The 16,648-nt window shown below is 37.1% G+C and overlaps 2 protein-coding genes across 7 annotated transcripts in view; one reads left to right on the forward strand and one right to left on the reverse strand.

The window, feature by feature from the left end:
* Positions 1 to 16,376, forward strand: part of ZNF286A (zinc finger protein 286A) — a 21,146-nt gene extending 4,770 nt beyond the window's left edge. For 4 of the 6 annotated variants that reach the window (XM_017864739.1, XM_017864737.1, XM_017864735.1 and 1 more), the window contains exons 4-6: positions 2,625 to 2,739; positions 4,091 to 4,183; positions 11,620 to 16,376. In XM_017864739.1, coding sequence (XP_017720228.1) covers positions 2,625 to 2,739; positions 4,091 to 4,183; positions 11,620 to 12,851 — 1,440 coding nt within the window. In that variant the 3' untranslated portion in view covers positions 12,852 to 16,376. Of the gene's footprint in view, positions 1 to 2,624; positions 2,740 to 4,090; positions 4,184 to 11,560 lie in introns of all 6 variants that reach the window. The other 2 variants (XM_017864740.1, XM_017864741.1) reach the window with 2 other exon arrangements.
* LOC108523969 (60S ribosomal protein L29-like) lies at positions 97 to 709 on the reverse strand. Its single transcript, XM_017864742.1, has one exon. It carries the CDS (start codon positions 696 to 698, stop codon positions 231 to 233), a length of 468 nt encoding a protein of 155 aa, XP_017720231.1. The 5' UTR covers positions 699 to 709; the 3' UTR covers positions 97 to 230.
* Positions 16,377 to 16,648: the final 272 nt, after the last annotated feature.

Consider the following 16,648-nt stretch of genomic DNA (forward strand, 5'->3'; position numbering starts at 1 on the left):
CTCCTGCCTCAGCCGCCCGAATAGCTAGGGTTCCAGCTATTAGCCCCCCCCCACGTTTTGGTAAATTTCTTTTTTTTTTTTTTTTCATAGACAGAGGCTAACAAATCCTGCCTCAGGTTTATTTGTACAAACAGCACAGGAGGACCACAGCGCCATGCAGATGGCAGCCCGGAGGTGGGGGTGGGGGGTCGCACCAGTCCTTCTGTCCTCACGTTGGCACACAGAGATACCTACTCTGTAGCCTTTGTAGTGGCCTGGGCACCTTTGGGAGCCTGAGCTGGAATTGAAACTGGAGCTGCAGCCTGAGCCTTGGTTTGATCCTTGGCCTTGGCCTTTGGCCGGCACAGCCGGAGCCCCTTGGCAATGCGAGCACAAGCACGCTTCCCAAGCTTGGGGTGGGCAATGTAGGCAAATCGATCAAGCTTGCGGCTGACACCCTTTGGGATCTTGGGCTTAACCTCCTTGGGCTTTACGAGGGCCTTGACAGCCTCGGCACGTGCACTCATGGCCTTGGCATTGTTGGCCTGCATCTTCTTTAGGCCCTTCTTGTTGTGCTTCTTGGCAAAGCGCATGTTCCTCAGGAACTTGGGGTCCACCCCCTTAAGAGATTCATATCTTTGTGATCGGGGTTTCTTGATACCATTTCTGTGCCATTTTCGGGACTGGTTGTGTGTGGTGTGGTTCTTGGACTTGGCCATGTCTGCACCTTTTTTCGCCTGGGCTATTTTTTATCTTTAATTTAATAGATTTTTAAAAATATTAAGGTTTTAGTTCTTCTTCATTGTAACAAAGTGAACAACACAGACATACAGAAATGTAAAGGTAATGCTACTTTCCCCTCAAAATCAGTCCCTGCCTCTCTCTACTATGTATATTTTTTCACATTTTTTGTTGTGCTTGCACTACTGTATTCAGACATACAGTATACTATATTTCCTTCCATTTACTCACCAGTACCCAACCTAGCAATAATATTTTGTTTGGATGGCCTATTCTGTATATAGGATGTGGCTTTTTTAAAAAACCTTTTTATAAGGGAAATTTGCTCATTCACATGTAATACATGCGTTTCAAACTTTTCTTGCCGTGTGATTTTTATAATTCTGTTTCCTGTGATTTATTGTTTCCTCTTTTGTATTTTTTTCCTGCTGTTTGTGCAATGGTTTGCATTTTTGTTGTTCTGGCTTTTCTTCTAATCGTTTGGCACTTAATCCCCACTGAATGTTGATTTAGTTATGTATATGCAGATTCGAAGCTAAAGGTCATTTTTCCTCATAATGTCTGTTCTACTTAGGGGCTACTGAGTGATTTTTACGTATTATTTTATCTTAAGGGAATAATTCTCTTATTTCTTAAATCTTAGATTATTTTCCCATAGTAGCTTTACTTTGAAATAATTTTAGACATAAGAAGTGTGGCAAATAGCACAAAGAACTTGTATATGCTTCACCCAGATTTTGTAAAAATTTATATTTTACTTTGCTTTATTATGCTTTTTTCAAAATCAGGACATTCACATTGGCATAATACTATAACCTACTGACCTTATTCAGATTTTCCAGCTGTCTTATTTTTCTCTTGTAAAAATTTCTGCTTTTATATTGTAAATATTTCTCTTTTCCTTTGTTTTTTGTTCTAACTTGATTTGTGTGTTCTGGTCATTTATTTACATTTTTAAAAAAATGAAATGGAAGTGTTTAAAGCTATGAAATTTCCTCTGAGTACAGTTTTAGCCATTTGGCATTTTTTTCCTATTTTATTTCATCATTATTTTCATATTTTGATGTATTTTCTCAGTTATAAATTATTCTGTTCTATTTTTGGAATGTACTGAAATTTACTTTGTTACTTCTTGCAAATGCTACATGTTTAAACAGAAGGTGTTTTCTATCCAGTTAGAGCATTTGACGCATATTTCTTTCAGTAACCTTGAAATATTATTGCTGTTGTCTATGGGTTTACTTAAAGGTGCATGTTCAATGCAGATATGTATCTATCTCCTTATGGTTTTTGTATTTTTTGTCTTATAGAAGTATAATCTTACGATATTTTATACGTAAATATTTATGAGTCGTATCTCATAAATTGGAGCCATTTTCCAATTTAATGCTTTTTGCCTTGAATTAATTCATGTTTAATTGGATTTGTTTTTGCTGTCTTTTCTTTCCACGACTTCTTCTTTTCCAAGTTCTGTATTGCAATTCATCTTGTGATTGGCTAGACTGACTCATCAATTTTTTATTGAGAACTCAGAGAAGCATTATGTAGACATGACATTTATTTCCCTCTTCTTATATTTTACTTTAATCAAACTACATTGTTGACTCATTGGTTCGTATTTTAATACTTTATTCCTCAGAAAAATTGTAGTCTCTCAATGGAGAAACCAGGGTCATCTTTTAGTTCTCATATTGAATCTAGCATAGTGTGCCTGGCACATAATTGATAGTTACCCTTTACGTAAAGTACTCTGAATCTGATGACCATTAGAATACTTGTCATTTATCACAGTCAGTTCCCCTGTTAAGTGCATCTCAGGCTTTTGCTCCAGGGCCAGCAGAAACTGGGGGATGAAAGAGAGGTTATCAAGGGAAAGATGTTGAAAAAGATGTTTTATGTCTTAGGAAACAGTGACATTCAAGGATGTGGCCATGGACTTTACGCCAGAGGAGTGGGGGAAGCTGGATCCTGCACAAAGGGATGTGATGCTGGAGAACTATAGGAACCTGGTCTCACTTTGTAAGAATGGATTATCATTGTGATTCTGGAATCTGCTTACGGGAACATCATTACTTTAATGAAAGTGAAATAACTTAACAAAGCCTTCACCTTTGCATTCAGGAGTCAAAAGTGTTAATTCTTTTGGCCTATGTAGAAAATCTGTTTTTGATTTAGATTCTTGATGAAATGTCTATGCTTGTTTTGTATCAGGATTCTTTGGATTTAAGTGACAGAAACTTAACTCACACTCTTAAAGGGGAAAAAAATCTTGATTTTTCAGGAATCCAAATATATTATCAAGAATTTCCTGTATTCATTGATTTATTTTTAATCAATTGGCTTGGTTTTGCTCTGTATTAGCTTTATTCTTAGGATCTCCCTATGTGGCAAAGATGGCCAGTGGCAGTCCCAGGGTTACGTTATTCTTCCAGTTAGATAGCTAAGCTAAAAAAGAAAATGCTTCTTTTCTGGGAGTTTCAGCAAATAAGGTCACAGGCCCATCGGTGAAATAATCTCTAGAGCCAGAGAGATTGAGTACTCTGTGGCCAGTTTTAGATCCTGGGCCTACCAGCATGGCACGCATACACACGTGCATGCATATGATTATGTGAGGGGTAGAGGGAACTGTTAGCCCCTCCCAAACCTCATGTTAAAAAAAAAATCCCCTAAGAAAGTGACTTCTAGTAACTGAAGAAGGAAAGGAAAAACATTAGAAGATAAAACTTCAGTTACCACAGTTATGTGGTGCTGCCATTGAGGTCCCACTTTTTCCTCCTTTCCTGAGGTAAGGACTAATTTGCAACATCTCTCTGAAGTTTCCTCGCACAATAAGGAAATAAAGAGAAATTCCTTTCTTTTCTGAGTTGAAAATATTTGTATTTACAAATCCAGTTGAACTCCTTACCAGGCCCAGACTCTTGCTGTAGATATTTTAAGCTTTATTTAGAGGTTCACCCTCCCTTACTTCAGCTCTTCCTATATATAATACTTTGTCTTTGTAGATCAAGAAGTTGAGACCATATTCCAGTTTAGATCTTTATACCCATTGCAAATAAATAAGTCCAGCAGGACAGTGGCCATGAAAGTGGGGCGTGGTGGCTCATGCCTGTAATCCCAGCACTTAGGGAGGCAGAGGTGGGAGGATAGCTTGAGCCCAGGAGTTCGAGACCTGCCTGGGCAATATAGTGAGATCCCATTAACTTTAAAAATAAAAAATAAAAAGTAAATTTTATAAATTAAAAAAATAAGAAAGAAAGTTGGAATTCACAAAGGAATATGTAACAATTCAACCTGCTGGAAGAAAACTTCCACAAATAACTTACTCCCATTACTTTCTTCTTTCTGTCTTTTTCTTTTTTTAAATGAATAGGGCTTCCAGTTTCCAAACCTGAGAACTACAACTTGGAGAATGGAAAAGAACCATTGAAGCTTGAGAGAAAAACCCCCAAAAGCAGCTATTCAGGTGAGCCAGATAGATGGGAGTCTTCAGAAATGATAGCCCAGCAGGACAATGAAGAAATACTTTTTGGTGCTTAAGAAAATACCTGTGTGCCCTTATTTTTTAATTTTTTAAAAATTCTAAAGCATTTTAAATATATACAGAAGTCCAGAAAATAAAATAACATTCATATATCCATCACTGAGATTAGACACATACTAATATTTTGCTTCATTTGCCTCTTTTGTTTCTTTTTCTTACAATATAAAACTCACAGTTGGATGAATTTTCACAAATTTAGCACATTCATGTAACGATTGCCCACATCAAGAAAACAACCTTACCAGCACCTCTAGAAGCACCCTTGTGCCCTCTTTCAGGCCCCTCTCTCCTCCCAAGGGTAACCTTATCCTAACTTATAGCACCAAGTTTTGACGGTTCTTGAACTTTCTATAAATGGAATCATATTGTATGTACTCTTGTGTCTGGGGTTCCTTCACTGAACATTAGCTGTGAGATACATCCGTGTTGTTGCATGTCATTGTAATTTATTCATTTTCATTGTTGTGTAATTTTTCATTTTGTTAATATACCAGTTTATTCTTCTGAAGATGAGTATTTGGATAGTTCCCTTTTTTAGCTGTCTGAATAATGCTGCTATGTACACTTTTTAAATGCCTTTTGGTGAACAAATATATGCATTTCTTTTGGATATATACATACAAGTAGACTTGTTTTATCATAGGATAGATACATACTCATTTTTAGTAGATAGTGCCAAAGAAGTTTCTAGAGTCACTGTACCAATTACATTCCCAGCAGCAGAGTATGTGCGTTCCAGTTGTTCACATGCTTATCAACACTTAGTATCGTGTTTTCATTTTAGCCATCCTTTTGGGTTGTGTGATATCTTTTATTTTTTAAGAAATAAAAAATATTACATATTCAGTTAAAGCCCTTTTATTCTTGGCCGGGCGTGGTGGCTCAAGCCTGTAATCCCAGCACTTTCGGAGGCCAAGATGGGTGGATCACCTGAGGTCAGGAGTTTGAGACCAGCCTAGCCAACATGGTGAAAACCTGTCTCTGCTAAAAATACAAAAATTAGCTGGGGATGGTGACAGGCACCTGTAATTACAGCTACTTGGGAGGCTGAGGCAGGAGAATTGCGTGAACTCAGTAGGCGGAGGTTGCAGTGAGCTGAGATCATGCCGTTGCACTCCAGCCTGGGCGACAGAGGGAGACTCTGTCTCAAAACAAAAAACAAAAAAAAGAAACCCTTTTATTCTCTTTCTCCCCTAGAAGTAACCATTATATCTTGAAATGGTGTGAATCATTTCAGTGTTTGTGTATGTGTATGTATACACAGAGACGTATATACATATGTATATAAAACAATGTGTTTTATTGTTACACTTTTTCTTGTGTAGTCTGATTTTTTAAAGTTCACATTATATTTTGATATTAATCTGTTAATATATGTGAATTATGTTTATTCATTTTAACTACTGTGGAGTAGTAAGTCCATTGTATGAATAAACTGAATACTTTATTTTTTTGCCATTAGTAACAGTTGCAGTGATCATCCTTTTATTGATTCCTTATGTTCATTTTTTTTTTTTTCTTTTTTTTTCCTTATGTTCATCTTGAGAGCTGGTTTAGAGAGACAACTGGAAGAAGAATTAGTAGGTCTTAAATCATCACATGTTTAGCTTTACTAGGAACTGCCAACAGTTGAGTTATCAGACTTGGTAATTTTTGTCAATCTGACAGATGTAAAATGATGTTTTAAAATTTTCATTTCTCTGAGTGATAAATACAAGTTTGAGCATTTCATGTTTGTTGGCTATTCAAGTTTCTTCTTGTGAGTTACCCTTTGCCTGTTTTTTGGGATTGGGCTGTTTGTATCTTTTCTCTTGATTTGGTGGAGTTCTTCATATATTTTAGGTGCTAATATATGACAGAAGTAGCATTGCAAATCAGTGAGAAGAAATTGGCTCTTCTAATCTTTGGAGTATTTTATTTTCTGGTGTGTTAGGCATATAGAATTTAAAATTTTTAATAACTTTTTTTAATATTGTTTTTTATAAATTGTCTATCTACTTTATCCCAGTGTCAGAAAGATTATTTTATTCCAAAATGTTCCATTTTGTTTTACAGTTACTTATTTTTGTATATGGTATGAAACAGGAAAACTAATTTTGTCTTTTTCCATACTTAAAGCCAGTAAGTCCAGCATTGTTCGTGGAATAATCTTCTGTTACTGATTTGTAATGCTAGCTGTGGTAAACCTAGTTCCCCTGCATACTTGCTTCTGTTTCTTGTCTGTCTGTGTCCAGTACCATACTGTTTTCATTACTATACTTAGTAGTATGTACAGCTCATAAAGAAAATCCTTCCTGGATATTCTTATTTTTTTAAAATGTTATGCTTTTGAATATTGAAAGAGTTTTAAAAAAAATCCCTGTGATTATGGATATGTCTGTTTCACCTCAGAGACCTGTCAGTTTCTGTGACTTACCCACTCACCACCCATCTCCCTTTTTTGGGGTATTGCAGTTTTCACAGTGATCTGTTAAGAGGTCCTTATATATGAGGTTTTTTACCTTTTGTTATGTTACAGATATTTTTTCTAGTTTTTGCCTTTCAGTTTTGCTATGCATTTTGATGTACAAGTTTAATTTTTGCAATCATTTTTTTTTTTCTGCCCTTTCAGTACTGCTTAAAACGTTTTTCATTACCCCAAGGCTACATATATATTTGCCTCTGTTTCCTAGTATATTCTTTATTTTTTTTCTTTAAATTCTTAATCCATTTGGAATTGCTTCTTACTTCTCTGAGTGTATCTTCTTAGCCTTCTTTTTTGAACAATTAAATATTCTAATTCCTCAAAATTTGATTTTAATCGCCCTTCCTTTTGTATACCTGGGATCATAAACTTGAGTACTTACATGGGCCAGGAGGTAATATCACTGAGTTAAAGCAAGCAAGGTGGAAACTGGTGACCCAGAGGAGTGCAGGCCTCAACTGAAAGGAGTAGCCATTACTTCATTAGCTCTAGCTCAAGGGCTGGCATGGTTTTTATGTAAATGGCTAGATAGTAAATAATTAGGCTTTGTGGGACATGGTCTCCCTGCAGCCATTCAGTCTGCCACAGTAGTATAAAAGCAGCCTTAGAAAATACAACATAAATGGTTATGTTCCAGTAAAAATTTATTTAGCAAAGTATGCATCAGGCTATAGTTGCCAATCCCTGCTCTAAATGGTTGTTGTCGTTCAGTATGCTTCCAGTTGTTTTCAAGAGAGAAACCCTAAATTTGCATTTATCTGTAATCTCCCTTTTTTTGGGGGGATGGAGTCTGTCTCTGTTGCCCAGGCTGGAGTGCAGTGGCGCGATCTCGGCTCACTGCAAGCTCCGCCTCTCAGGTTCATTCCATTCTCCTGCCTCAGCCTTCTGAGTAGCTGGGACTACCAGTGCCTGCCACCACACCTGGCGAATTTTTTGTATTTTTAGTAGAGATGGGGTTTCACCGTGTTAGCCAGGATGGTCTCACCGTGTTAGCCAGGATGGTCTCCATCTCCTGACCTTGTGATCCGCCTGCCTCGGCCTCCCAAAGTGCTGGGATTACAGGCGTAAGCCACTGCGTCCAGCTGCAATCTCCCTATTTTTAACTGTGTGTAACTAATTTTAAAAGTTTGCATAAACAGTGTGGCCCAAAGAAAATGTGTCTAAAGTCCGATTTGGCCAACTGATCAACTGTTTGCAGCCTCTACTTACTTCTTCATTAGTCTCATCATTCCCACAACCAGTTACCGTCTATCAAGATGAGTCCCAAATTGGTATTTCCATCCTGGAGCTCTCCTCAGGGCTGTTCTCAACATCTTAACTATTTGATTCTTTTGTTTGCTTATGTCAAAGATACTTCAATATAGCATGTTTAAAACTGAATATCTAAAATAAGTCTAAATTTCCCATCTCTCTCATAGGATCCTTTTCCAGTAATTGTTTTAGTAATACTTACTGTCATCAAATTGTACGTGGCAGAAATCTATGCACAGTCTTTACATCTCCCCCTTTCTCCTTTACTCAATTCATTACTGTATTTACCTAATTATATTCTAAGTATTTCTTCACGGTGAATTTTCCTTTATATATTTTTTTGTTTGCCTGGATTACTGTGATAATCTTTCTAATTCTACCTTTGCCCCATATACTTCATTCTGTAGTGAGACTGGTATTTTCATGATCAAATCTGATCTTGCCATCACTCTGCTTGAAACATCTGAATGGCTTCTCACTGCCTTCAGGGTAACAGACAGAATCCTGGAGGTCTACAAAAACTTGCGAAATCTGGCTTTTACTCATTATCCCAACCTCATTTCACAGCTACTCTTCTTTCATCTCTGTGCTCTAGGGTAGCAGTTCTGAATGCTTTGGCATCAAAGAACCTACTGTAACTATAAAAATTATTAAAGACCCTAAAGATGTTTCATTTATGTGGGTTATATCTACCAATAGTTACTATACTGCAAGTTAAAACAGAAAAATTTTAAGCTATTAGCTAATTCATTTAAAAATAATTGGTCGGTGTGGTGGTCCACACTTGTAATCCCAATGCCTTGGGAGGCCAAGGTGGGTGGGTCGATGGAGCCCAAGAGTTAGAGACTAGCCTGAGCAGTAAAGTGAGACCTCATCTCTTAAAAGAAAAATATAAATAAAAAATTATAAACCTGTTACATGTTAGCACAGTATTTTTTTTATTAAAAAACAGCTATTTTCTTTAACCAAAAAATGTTAAGAAATATAGCATTGTTTTACACTTTTGCCAATCTCTTTAATGTATGACATAATAGAAGGTAGCTATAGTCTTACAACTGCTTCTGAATGCAACTTGAAATGAATTGTTGTTTTGGTTGCCATGCATGGAGAAAATCCAGCATCACATGGGTATAAGTTGGAAAAGGAAGGAGTATTTTATGGTCTTTTCAGGTAATTATGGCTTTTCTTCTTTGAAACAGCTCCAAAACTGAACAAGTGGTACTTTCTGAAAGATTAGGTTCAATGTAGAATCTGAAACCACATCCGTGAATTTTTCATGTATTGAACTCTATCAGTCTTTGGACAATATTGGTTCACTAAGTTATGCAGATCTTTGTTGACACTTTATATTGTGCAATATTTTTGAATATTATAACTTTCAGTATCACAACGGACGTTATCAGAAAAGCCTTTAAGTTTTAGGAGGCCATCAAGCTCTCGGTAGTAGATAGAAGTTTTCCAAACCTTGTAATTTCTGCCTGAAAGCTCAAATTTTATAAAAAACTCATTTGTTGTCCTTGATACGACAGGTTTACTCTGTTCATTTTTGAGAAACTGTCTGCCAGATACCCAAGTTAGATAACATAGTTTGCCATTCGGTCACCCTTTCAGGTAAAATGGTGGTCTGTGAAACAAGCGGTTGGTTCAGCTCACAACTCATTTCCTCAAGGTGACCATTGTTCTTTGGTATAAACAGATTTGCCTTATGAATATTTCCTATTTCATTAACCCTTTATATTAAAAAGGCACTTCAAGGGTTAAAATTCAATGAAATTAGTAATGTTTATGCTTCCATAGACATTTTAAATAAAACTGGCTTTAAAAAAAAAAAAAAAAAAAGAAAAAAAAAACGAAGAGTACATGATGGGGACTACTAGTAAGTTTAGTAAGCGATTTTACCATTACTTTACAACATCATTGAAAATGTTGAGACAATGAAAAAGGCAAATAACATCTAAATCTTATTTTGAAAGCAGTTTTGAACTTACTATTTCCCAGGGGTTCATGGACCATCCTTGAGGATCTTTGCCTCTACCTACCTATACAAGCCTTCTATCAATTTGTTTTATTTATTTAACAAACACTTAATGTAGCACTTATGCTGTGTCAGCATTTTTAAGTGCTTCATAAATATTTGCATTTAATGCTCATTAAGGTAGGATGGGTACTGTTATTACCCCCTCTTACACATATGGAAACTGAAGTAAAGAGGTTAAATAACATCCAGTATCACACAGCTAGTAAGCGGCAGAACTCCAATTCAGGTTTTGCTTGTGAATGTTAGATTAAATTATTTCTTCCTGTGTATGCATAGTGACTCTTTTTTCCCAGTGACTAGTTCAGAGCCTAGCACGTGGAAGATATTCTATAAATATTTGTTGAATAAAATAGATAGAAGATGAAGAGATAGATGAATGAATACAATTTATTTGAGTGGATGAAATGAGTGACTCATCTAACTTAATTTTCTTCAAATAGTTAATCAGTTTCCATGGCATCACTGGAAAAACAAATCTCTGTTTTGTTCACTGACTGAAATACCACCTTCATGTTATCTTTAATTCTTACATATACTGTATTTCTGTATTTGCTCTTGTTTTACTCCTCTGTTTATTTCTTTGAACTACACTATTGAAAATATTTTATCTCTGTATAAATTAGCTTTGTATTGGATATAAAAATTCTACTATATGTATATTGGATATATTTAGAGAGGTTAAGCTTCCATCTCTGCCCTCCCTGTTCCGATGTTTTCCCTATAGGTACAAATTTTTATTGGTTTTCCATTTATCCTTTTTATCCTTTTTTTGTTGTTTTTTAAAATGTAAGCAAATAGTATATGTATTTGTACCCCCTTTTTTTCTTTATAAAACAGTAGCAAACTGTGCATACTTATTTATATCTTGCTTTTTCTTTTAAACTTAATATATCCTGGTGGTCACGTTATAGCAATATGTAAAGATCTTTGTCATTTTTTAAGGAGTTGCATGGTACTCCATTGTACGTATCCACTGTATGTTCAATCATTTCTATATAGTAGGATATGTGAGATGTTATCAGTCTTTTGCTACCTCAATTAGTGCTTCAACAAAGCCTTGTGCATATGTCATGTATTTGTCATTATGCCTTTGGGAGATCATAGGAGGTTTTTGATCAGTGAAATGTTACAAAAGCGTTGTTAGGAAGATTAAACTGGCAATGGAATACATATTTGGATGTAAGTAGGATGGGAATAGTGAAAATTTAGAAGCCGTAACTGTGCTCTACACTAAGATGGTTGTGTGCCTAGAAATTTATCACAACAAGTAGGTATTCTATAAAAAGTTATTTCTTCCCATCCTGATCTGTGTATGCATTGCCTGCTCATCTGTGGATATATTGCTTCATCGGCATCTCTACTCTTACATTTCTTGTCATCTTTCCCCTCTTCTGACTCTCCTGGATAGGATGTACTCATTTTCTCTGCATATTCTGAACATTTGTTTCCCTCCATTTGTTTCTCTTTGCAAATCATCTAAAAGAGTCAAATCCACTTGCTTCTTGAAGGCATGCTTTTCACTTTCATTAACTCTTACCTATTACAGAACTGCCTTTTTGTTGAGCACAGAAAACGAAGGAAATTTGCATTTCCAATGTCTTTCAGACGTGGAGACTAGACCACAGAGCAAGGATTCAACTTCAGTGCAAGATTTTTCCAAAGCAGAATCATGCAAAGTTGCAATAATAGACAGACTGACACGGAATAGTGTCTATAACTCCAACTTGGAAGCAGCTCTTGAATGTGAAAATTGGTTAGAGAGTCAGCCAGGAAATCAGGAGAGACATTTGAGAGAAATGTTCACTCACATGAATTCACTCTCTGAGGAAACAGACCATGAGCATCATGTATACTGGAAAAGCTTCAATCAGAAATCTGTCCTTATCACTGAAGACAGAGTTCCCAAAGGATCTTATGCCTTTCATACACTTGAAAAAAGGTTGAAACAAAAATCAAACTTAATGAAAAAGCAGAAAACTTACAAAGAGAAAAAACCTCATAAGTGTAATGATTGTGGTGAACTCTTCACCTACCATTCAGTGCTTATTCGACACCAGAGAGTCCATACTGGAGAGAAACCCTATACCTGCAATGAATGTGGGAAATCTTTTAGCCACAGAGCTAATTTAACTAAACACCAGAGAACTCATACTAGAATTCTCTTTGAATGCAGTGAATGCAAGAAAACCTTCACAGAAAGCTCATCCCTTGCAACACATCAGAGAATTCACGTTGGAGAGAGACCTTATGAATGCAATGAATGTGGGAAAGGTTTTAATCGAAGTACACATCTTGTGCAGCATCAGTTGATTCATACTGGAGTGAAGCCTTATGAATGTAATGAATGTGATAAAGCTTTTATTCATTCATCAGCACTCATTAAACATCAAAGAACTCATACTGGAGAGAAACCTTATAAATGTCAAGAATGTGGGAAAGCCTTTAGCCATTGCTCATCCCTAACTAAGCATCAGAGAGTTCATACTGGAGAAAAGCCATATGAATGCAGTGAATGTGGAAAAACTTTTAGTCAGAGCACACATCTTGTTCAACATCAGAGAATTCATACTGGAGAGAAACCCTATGAGTGTAATGAATGTGGGAAAACCTTCAGCCGGAGCTCCAATTTTGCTAAACATCAAAGAATTCATATTGGAAAGAAACCGTACAAATGTAGTGAGTGTGGAAAAGCCTTCATTCATTCATCAGCTCTTATTCAACATCAGAGAACTCATACCGGAGAGAAACCCTTTAGATGTAATGAGTGTGGGAAAAGCTTTAAGTGCAGTTCATCTCTCATCAGACATCAAAGAGTTCACACTGAAGAGCAACCCTGAAAAATTAATGTGAAGAAATGTAAGTTGGTTTTATCACTATATTAAATACTTGTGTGTTTAGGTGGAAGATCCATCCATAATATGCATGTGAGGACCAATTCTGTATGCATCTAATTTCATTTGTGTAATACATAGTTTTGAGCCATAGGCAGGTTCCTTATGTCCATTAATTTGATCATTATGACATGTAGCCAGCAATTTCAAAATTTTAATCTCCAACCTCCCAAATAGCTATTTGTGGAAATTCAAGAAGTCCCTGAGAGTGGGTAGCAGTACAAACGTTGTGAAATTCAGTTTTCCCCTCTCTTGGTTATGTCAGAGCTTTGTTGTAAGCCTCTTGCTTTGTAAGGGAATTCTCATTGGGTAGGTTAGGCTGAGGGCTTATATCCTTATCATCAGGAAGACACAATGTTGTTATTTATTACTCTTTGAGTCCCAAGTAGAGATCTAGATACACATATGGTACAATTCCTCTAGAGTGTCATTTCTTTTATATTATCCATAAAAACCAAAAAGGCCGCGTTGAAAGTCCTTAGCATTCCCTTCCCCCCTCAACAAGCTGCTGTCTAATTTGATGGCTATAACTAGGCTATATAATATTTACAGACAATTCTAAGTTATGTTCACATGGATTATGTTCATTGATTTTTTTTTTTTTTTTTTTTTTTTTTTTTTTTTTTTTTTTTTGAGATGGAGTCTTGCTCTGCAGCCCCATCTGGAGTGCAGTGGCGCGATCTCAGCTCACTGCAACCTCCGCCTCCCAGGTTCATGCCATTCTCCTGTCTCAGCCTCCCGAGTAGCTGGGACTACAGGCACATGCCACTACACCCGGCTAATGTTTTTTGTATTTTTAGTAGAGACAGGGTTTCACTGTGTTAGCCAGGATGGTCTTGATCTCCTGACCTCATGATCTGCCTGCCTTGGCCTCTCAAAGTGATGGGATTACAGGCATGAGCCACCGCGCCTGGCATCATCATTGATTTATATCATTGTTATCCCTCTACTGTGGAGACCTTCTTTCATTTTCCTTTTCCCTGGGAGTTTATGTGAAGTAGCAGATAGGTCAAAATCTTAACGGTGGTTGTTGATCAAGTCCCTCCTTTTTTATCCTTGGCACTGAATGAATCCTTGGTTTTCTATAATCAAAGGGTCAGGGAGACTTCCTTTGTCTACATTATTCAGCTTTCTGTAAGCTATGCTGTGTCCATTTGAGAAAAAGCCCTAGGGATATTGAGGGTCTGAGAAGTTGAGTGGCTCAGTGTGTTATTATATTTAGGGTCTCAGTAAAGAAGAATTGAAGCAACTGTGAGACACAGGGCATACTTCCCTGTATAAGTGGAAAACAGGTACAGAAAATAGCTCACAAGATAGTCCTCAACTGACTTGCTTGAGGATAAGCAGCTTCCCTTCATGAAGAAGTTGCCATTTCTCAGGCCTTCATATTTACCTACTTTTTGTTATTGTCTTCTGTATTAGTTCAGTCTCACACTGCTATGAAGAAATGCCTGAGACTGAACTTAAAAAAGGTTTAATTGGCTCATACTTCCATGGGCTGTACAGGAAGTGCAACTGGGGAGGTCTCAGGGAGCTTTTACTCATGACAAAAGACAAAGCCAGAGCAGGTATCTTCACAGGGCAGGAGCAGGAGGAAGAGAGAGAGGGGAAGTGCTACACACTTTTTAAACAACCAAATCTCATGAGAACTCTATCACGAGACAGCACTAGGGGGATGGTGCTAAATCATTCATGAGAGACTACCTGCATGGTCCAGTAACCCTGCACCAGGCCCTACCTCCAACATTGGGGATTACAATTCAACATGCGATTTGGGTGGGGATACAAACCTAAACCATATCATTACTCAAAAAAAAAAAAAAAAAAAAAAAAAAAAAAAAGAAAGAAAACAGGAAAAGGAACTCACCTCTTTTACCATCTTAGTATTTAGTACTAATGGTTTAGAGCAGGAATTGACAAACTGTGGCCTGGACTCATGGACCAACTCTGACCCACCACGTTTCTCAGAAGAAAATTTTATTGGAACTCAGCCACACTTACTCATTTACGTGTTGTCCTTGACTGCTTTTGTGTCCAGTGTCAGAGCTGAGTAGCTGCAGTGGAGGTTGTGCCTTTGCGCTTTAATATCACAAACAGAGCAGCTTATAAACACCAGAAATTTACTTCTCACAGTTTTGGAGACTGGGAAGTCCAAGATCAAGATGTCAACATATTTAGGGTATAGGGGAGGTCTGCTTCTTGGTTAATAGAAAGCACCTTTCACCGTGTCTTCACGTGATAGAAGGGGAGAGTTCTGGTATCTTCAGCCCCTTATAAGGGCACTAATCCCATTCATGAGAGCTCCACCCTCATGACCTAATCACCTCCAAAAGGCCCCATTTTGTAATACCATCAATGAAGTTTCATTATATGACTTTGGTGGGGATATAGCCCATAGTAGGTTGTATGTCCCTGAAAGCCTGAAATATTTACTATTTGGCTCTTTACAGAAAATATTTGCTTGGCCCCTGTTGTAGAGCATTCATCAAGAAATGGGATAAAGGGTTTAAACCAGTCAGAGAAATTAGGTGGAATGGAAAAGTTGAACTTACTGAGAGTTCATAGGGGTCAGAAAAATAAAAGAGATGGGAAATGATGTATCAAAATACTCCTACCTCTAGGATGTTACTATATATTGTCAGGAGAATTCAAGTTATTGAAACTTACCAAATTCTTGAGTGAAAATAAATTCATTTGAGGGCCAAAATTTGACTAAGGAAAGAAGACCAACATGGGCTTTTCAAAGTTGAGTTTGAATTCTGCCACCCCCACTAAGCAGTCATGTAAGTTTGAAAAACTCCCTACTCTGAGTCTCAGTTTCTTTATCTGTATTAGGTTTCAACAAAGGGAATAAATCATCAGCTTCTCATAAAGTTGTCATAAGGATTAAATAAGACAATGCATATAAAGGAACTGGCAGACAATAAATGTAGAGTCCCCCACTCCTGCTTGGTGCTCTCTTTCTCTCTCCTTCTCTACATAGAGAAGTGCTGGAGCATCTGTCAGTAGAAGTTACTTAAGGGTGGCTGTGTCTTCCCCATCTTTTGTTTACCCGTGAAGAACTGTGACCATCCTGTTCTCTGGCTTATCATAAAGATGGGACTTGACTTCTTTCTGCTCTTGCTTCCATCTGGTGCTGTTCTCTACACAGCCTCCTTGAGACCATCCAGAACCTTCTTTTTTCCTACTTCATATCACTTAACCAGTAGCTATCTGGGATGGTTCCAGAGGCTGAAGTTTGCAGTTGAGTAACCTTTTAAATAGTGTTAAGGGACTTGGGATCTCTGGCCCTTTGCGTTTCAGTATTTGTCCTTTTTATGCCTGATGTTTAACCTGCCACATGTTTGTACTGCAATGTGAATCTTGGAAATTTTAATGTTATGCATTTCAATTTTTTTGGTTATTTGTAACCTAAATGTGCTCTTATTGGCTCACTTGTCAATAAAGATGTTTTATATGTATTGTCAGAAACTTTTATAAATTGCTTTTAAATTCTTCCCTTTTAAAAAGGTAATTGCTTTTAAATTACCAAAGGTCCTTCCCTTTGGTAATGAAGGACCAACCAAAAAATATCTCCATATCGTTCAGAATACCAGTCCCATTTCTAGCTGTTCATCTGGCTTCACAACTTCTGGAGTGATGGAATGGGAGATACCCTCAGCAGCCCAAGTATCTACAAGAAGGTTAAGGAGTAGAAGACAGTTCCTAACAAGTAGTGCTGAGTCCCCAGGCCAGGTATAGGT

This window comes from Rhinopithecus bieti, unplaced genomic scaffold (assembly GCF_001698545.2).
Source record: "Rhinopithecus bieti isolate Rb0 unplaced genomic scaffold, ASM169854v2 scaffold_80483, whole genome shotgun sequence".
Classification (NCBI taxonomy): Eukaryota; Metazoa; Chordata; class Mammalia; order Primates; family Cercopithecidae; genus Rhinopithecus; species Rhinopithecus bieti.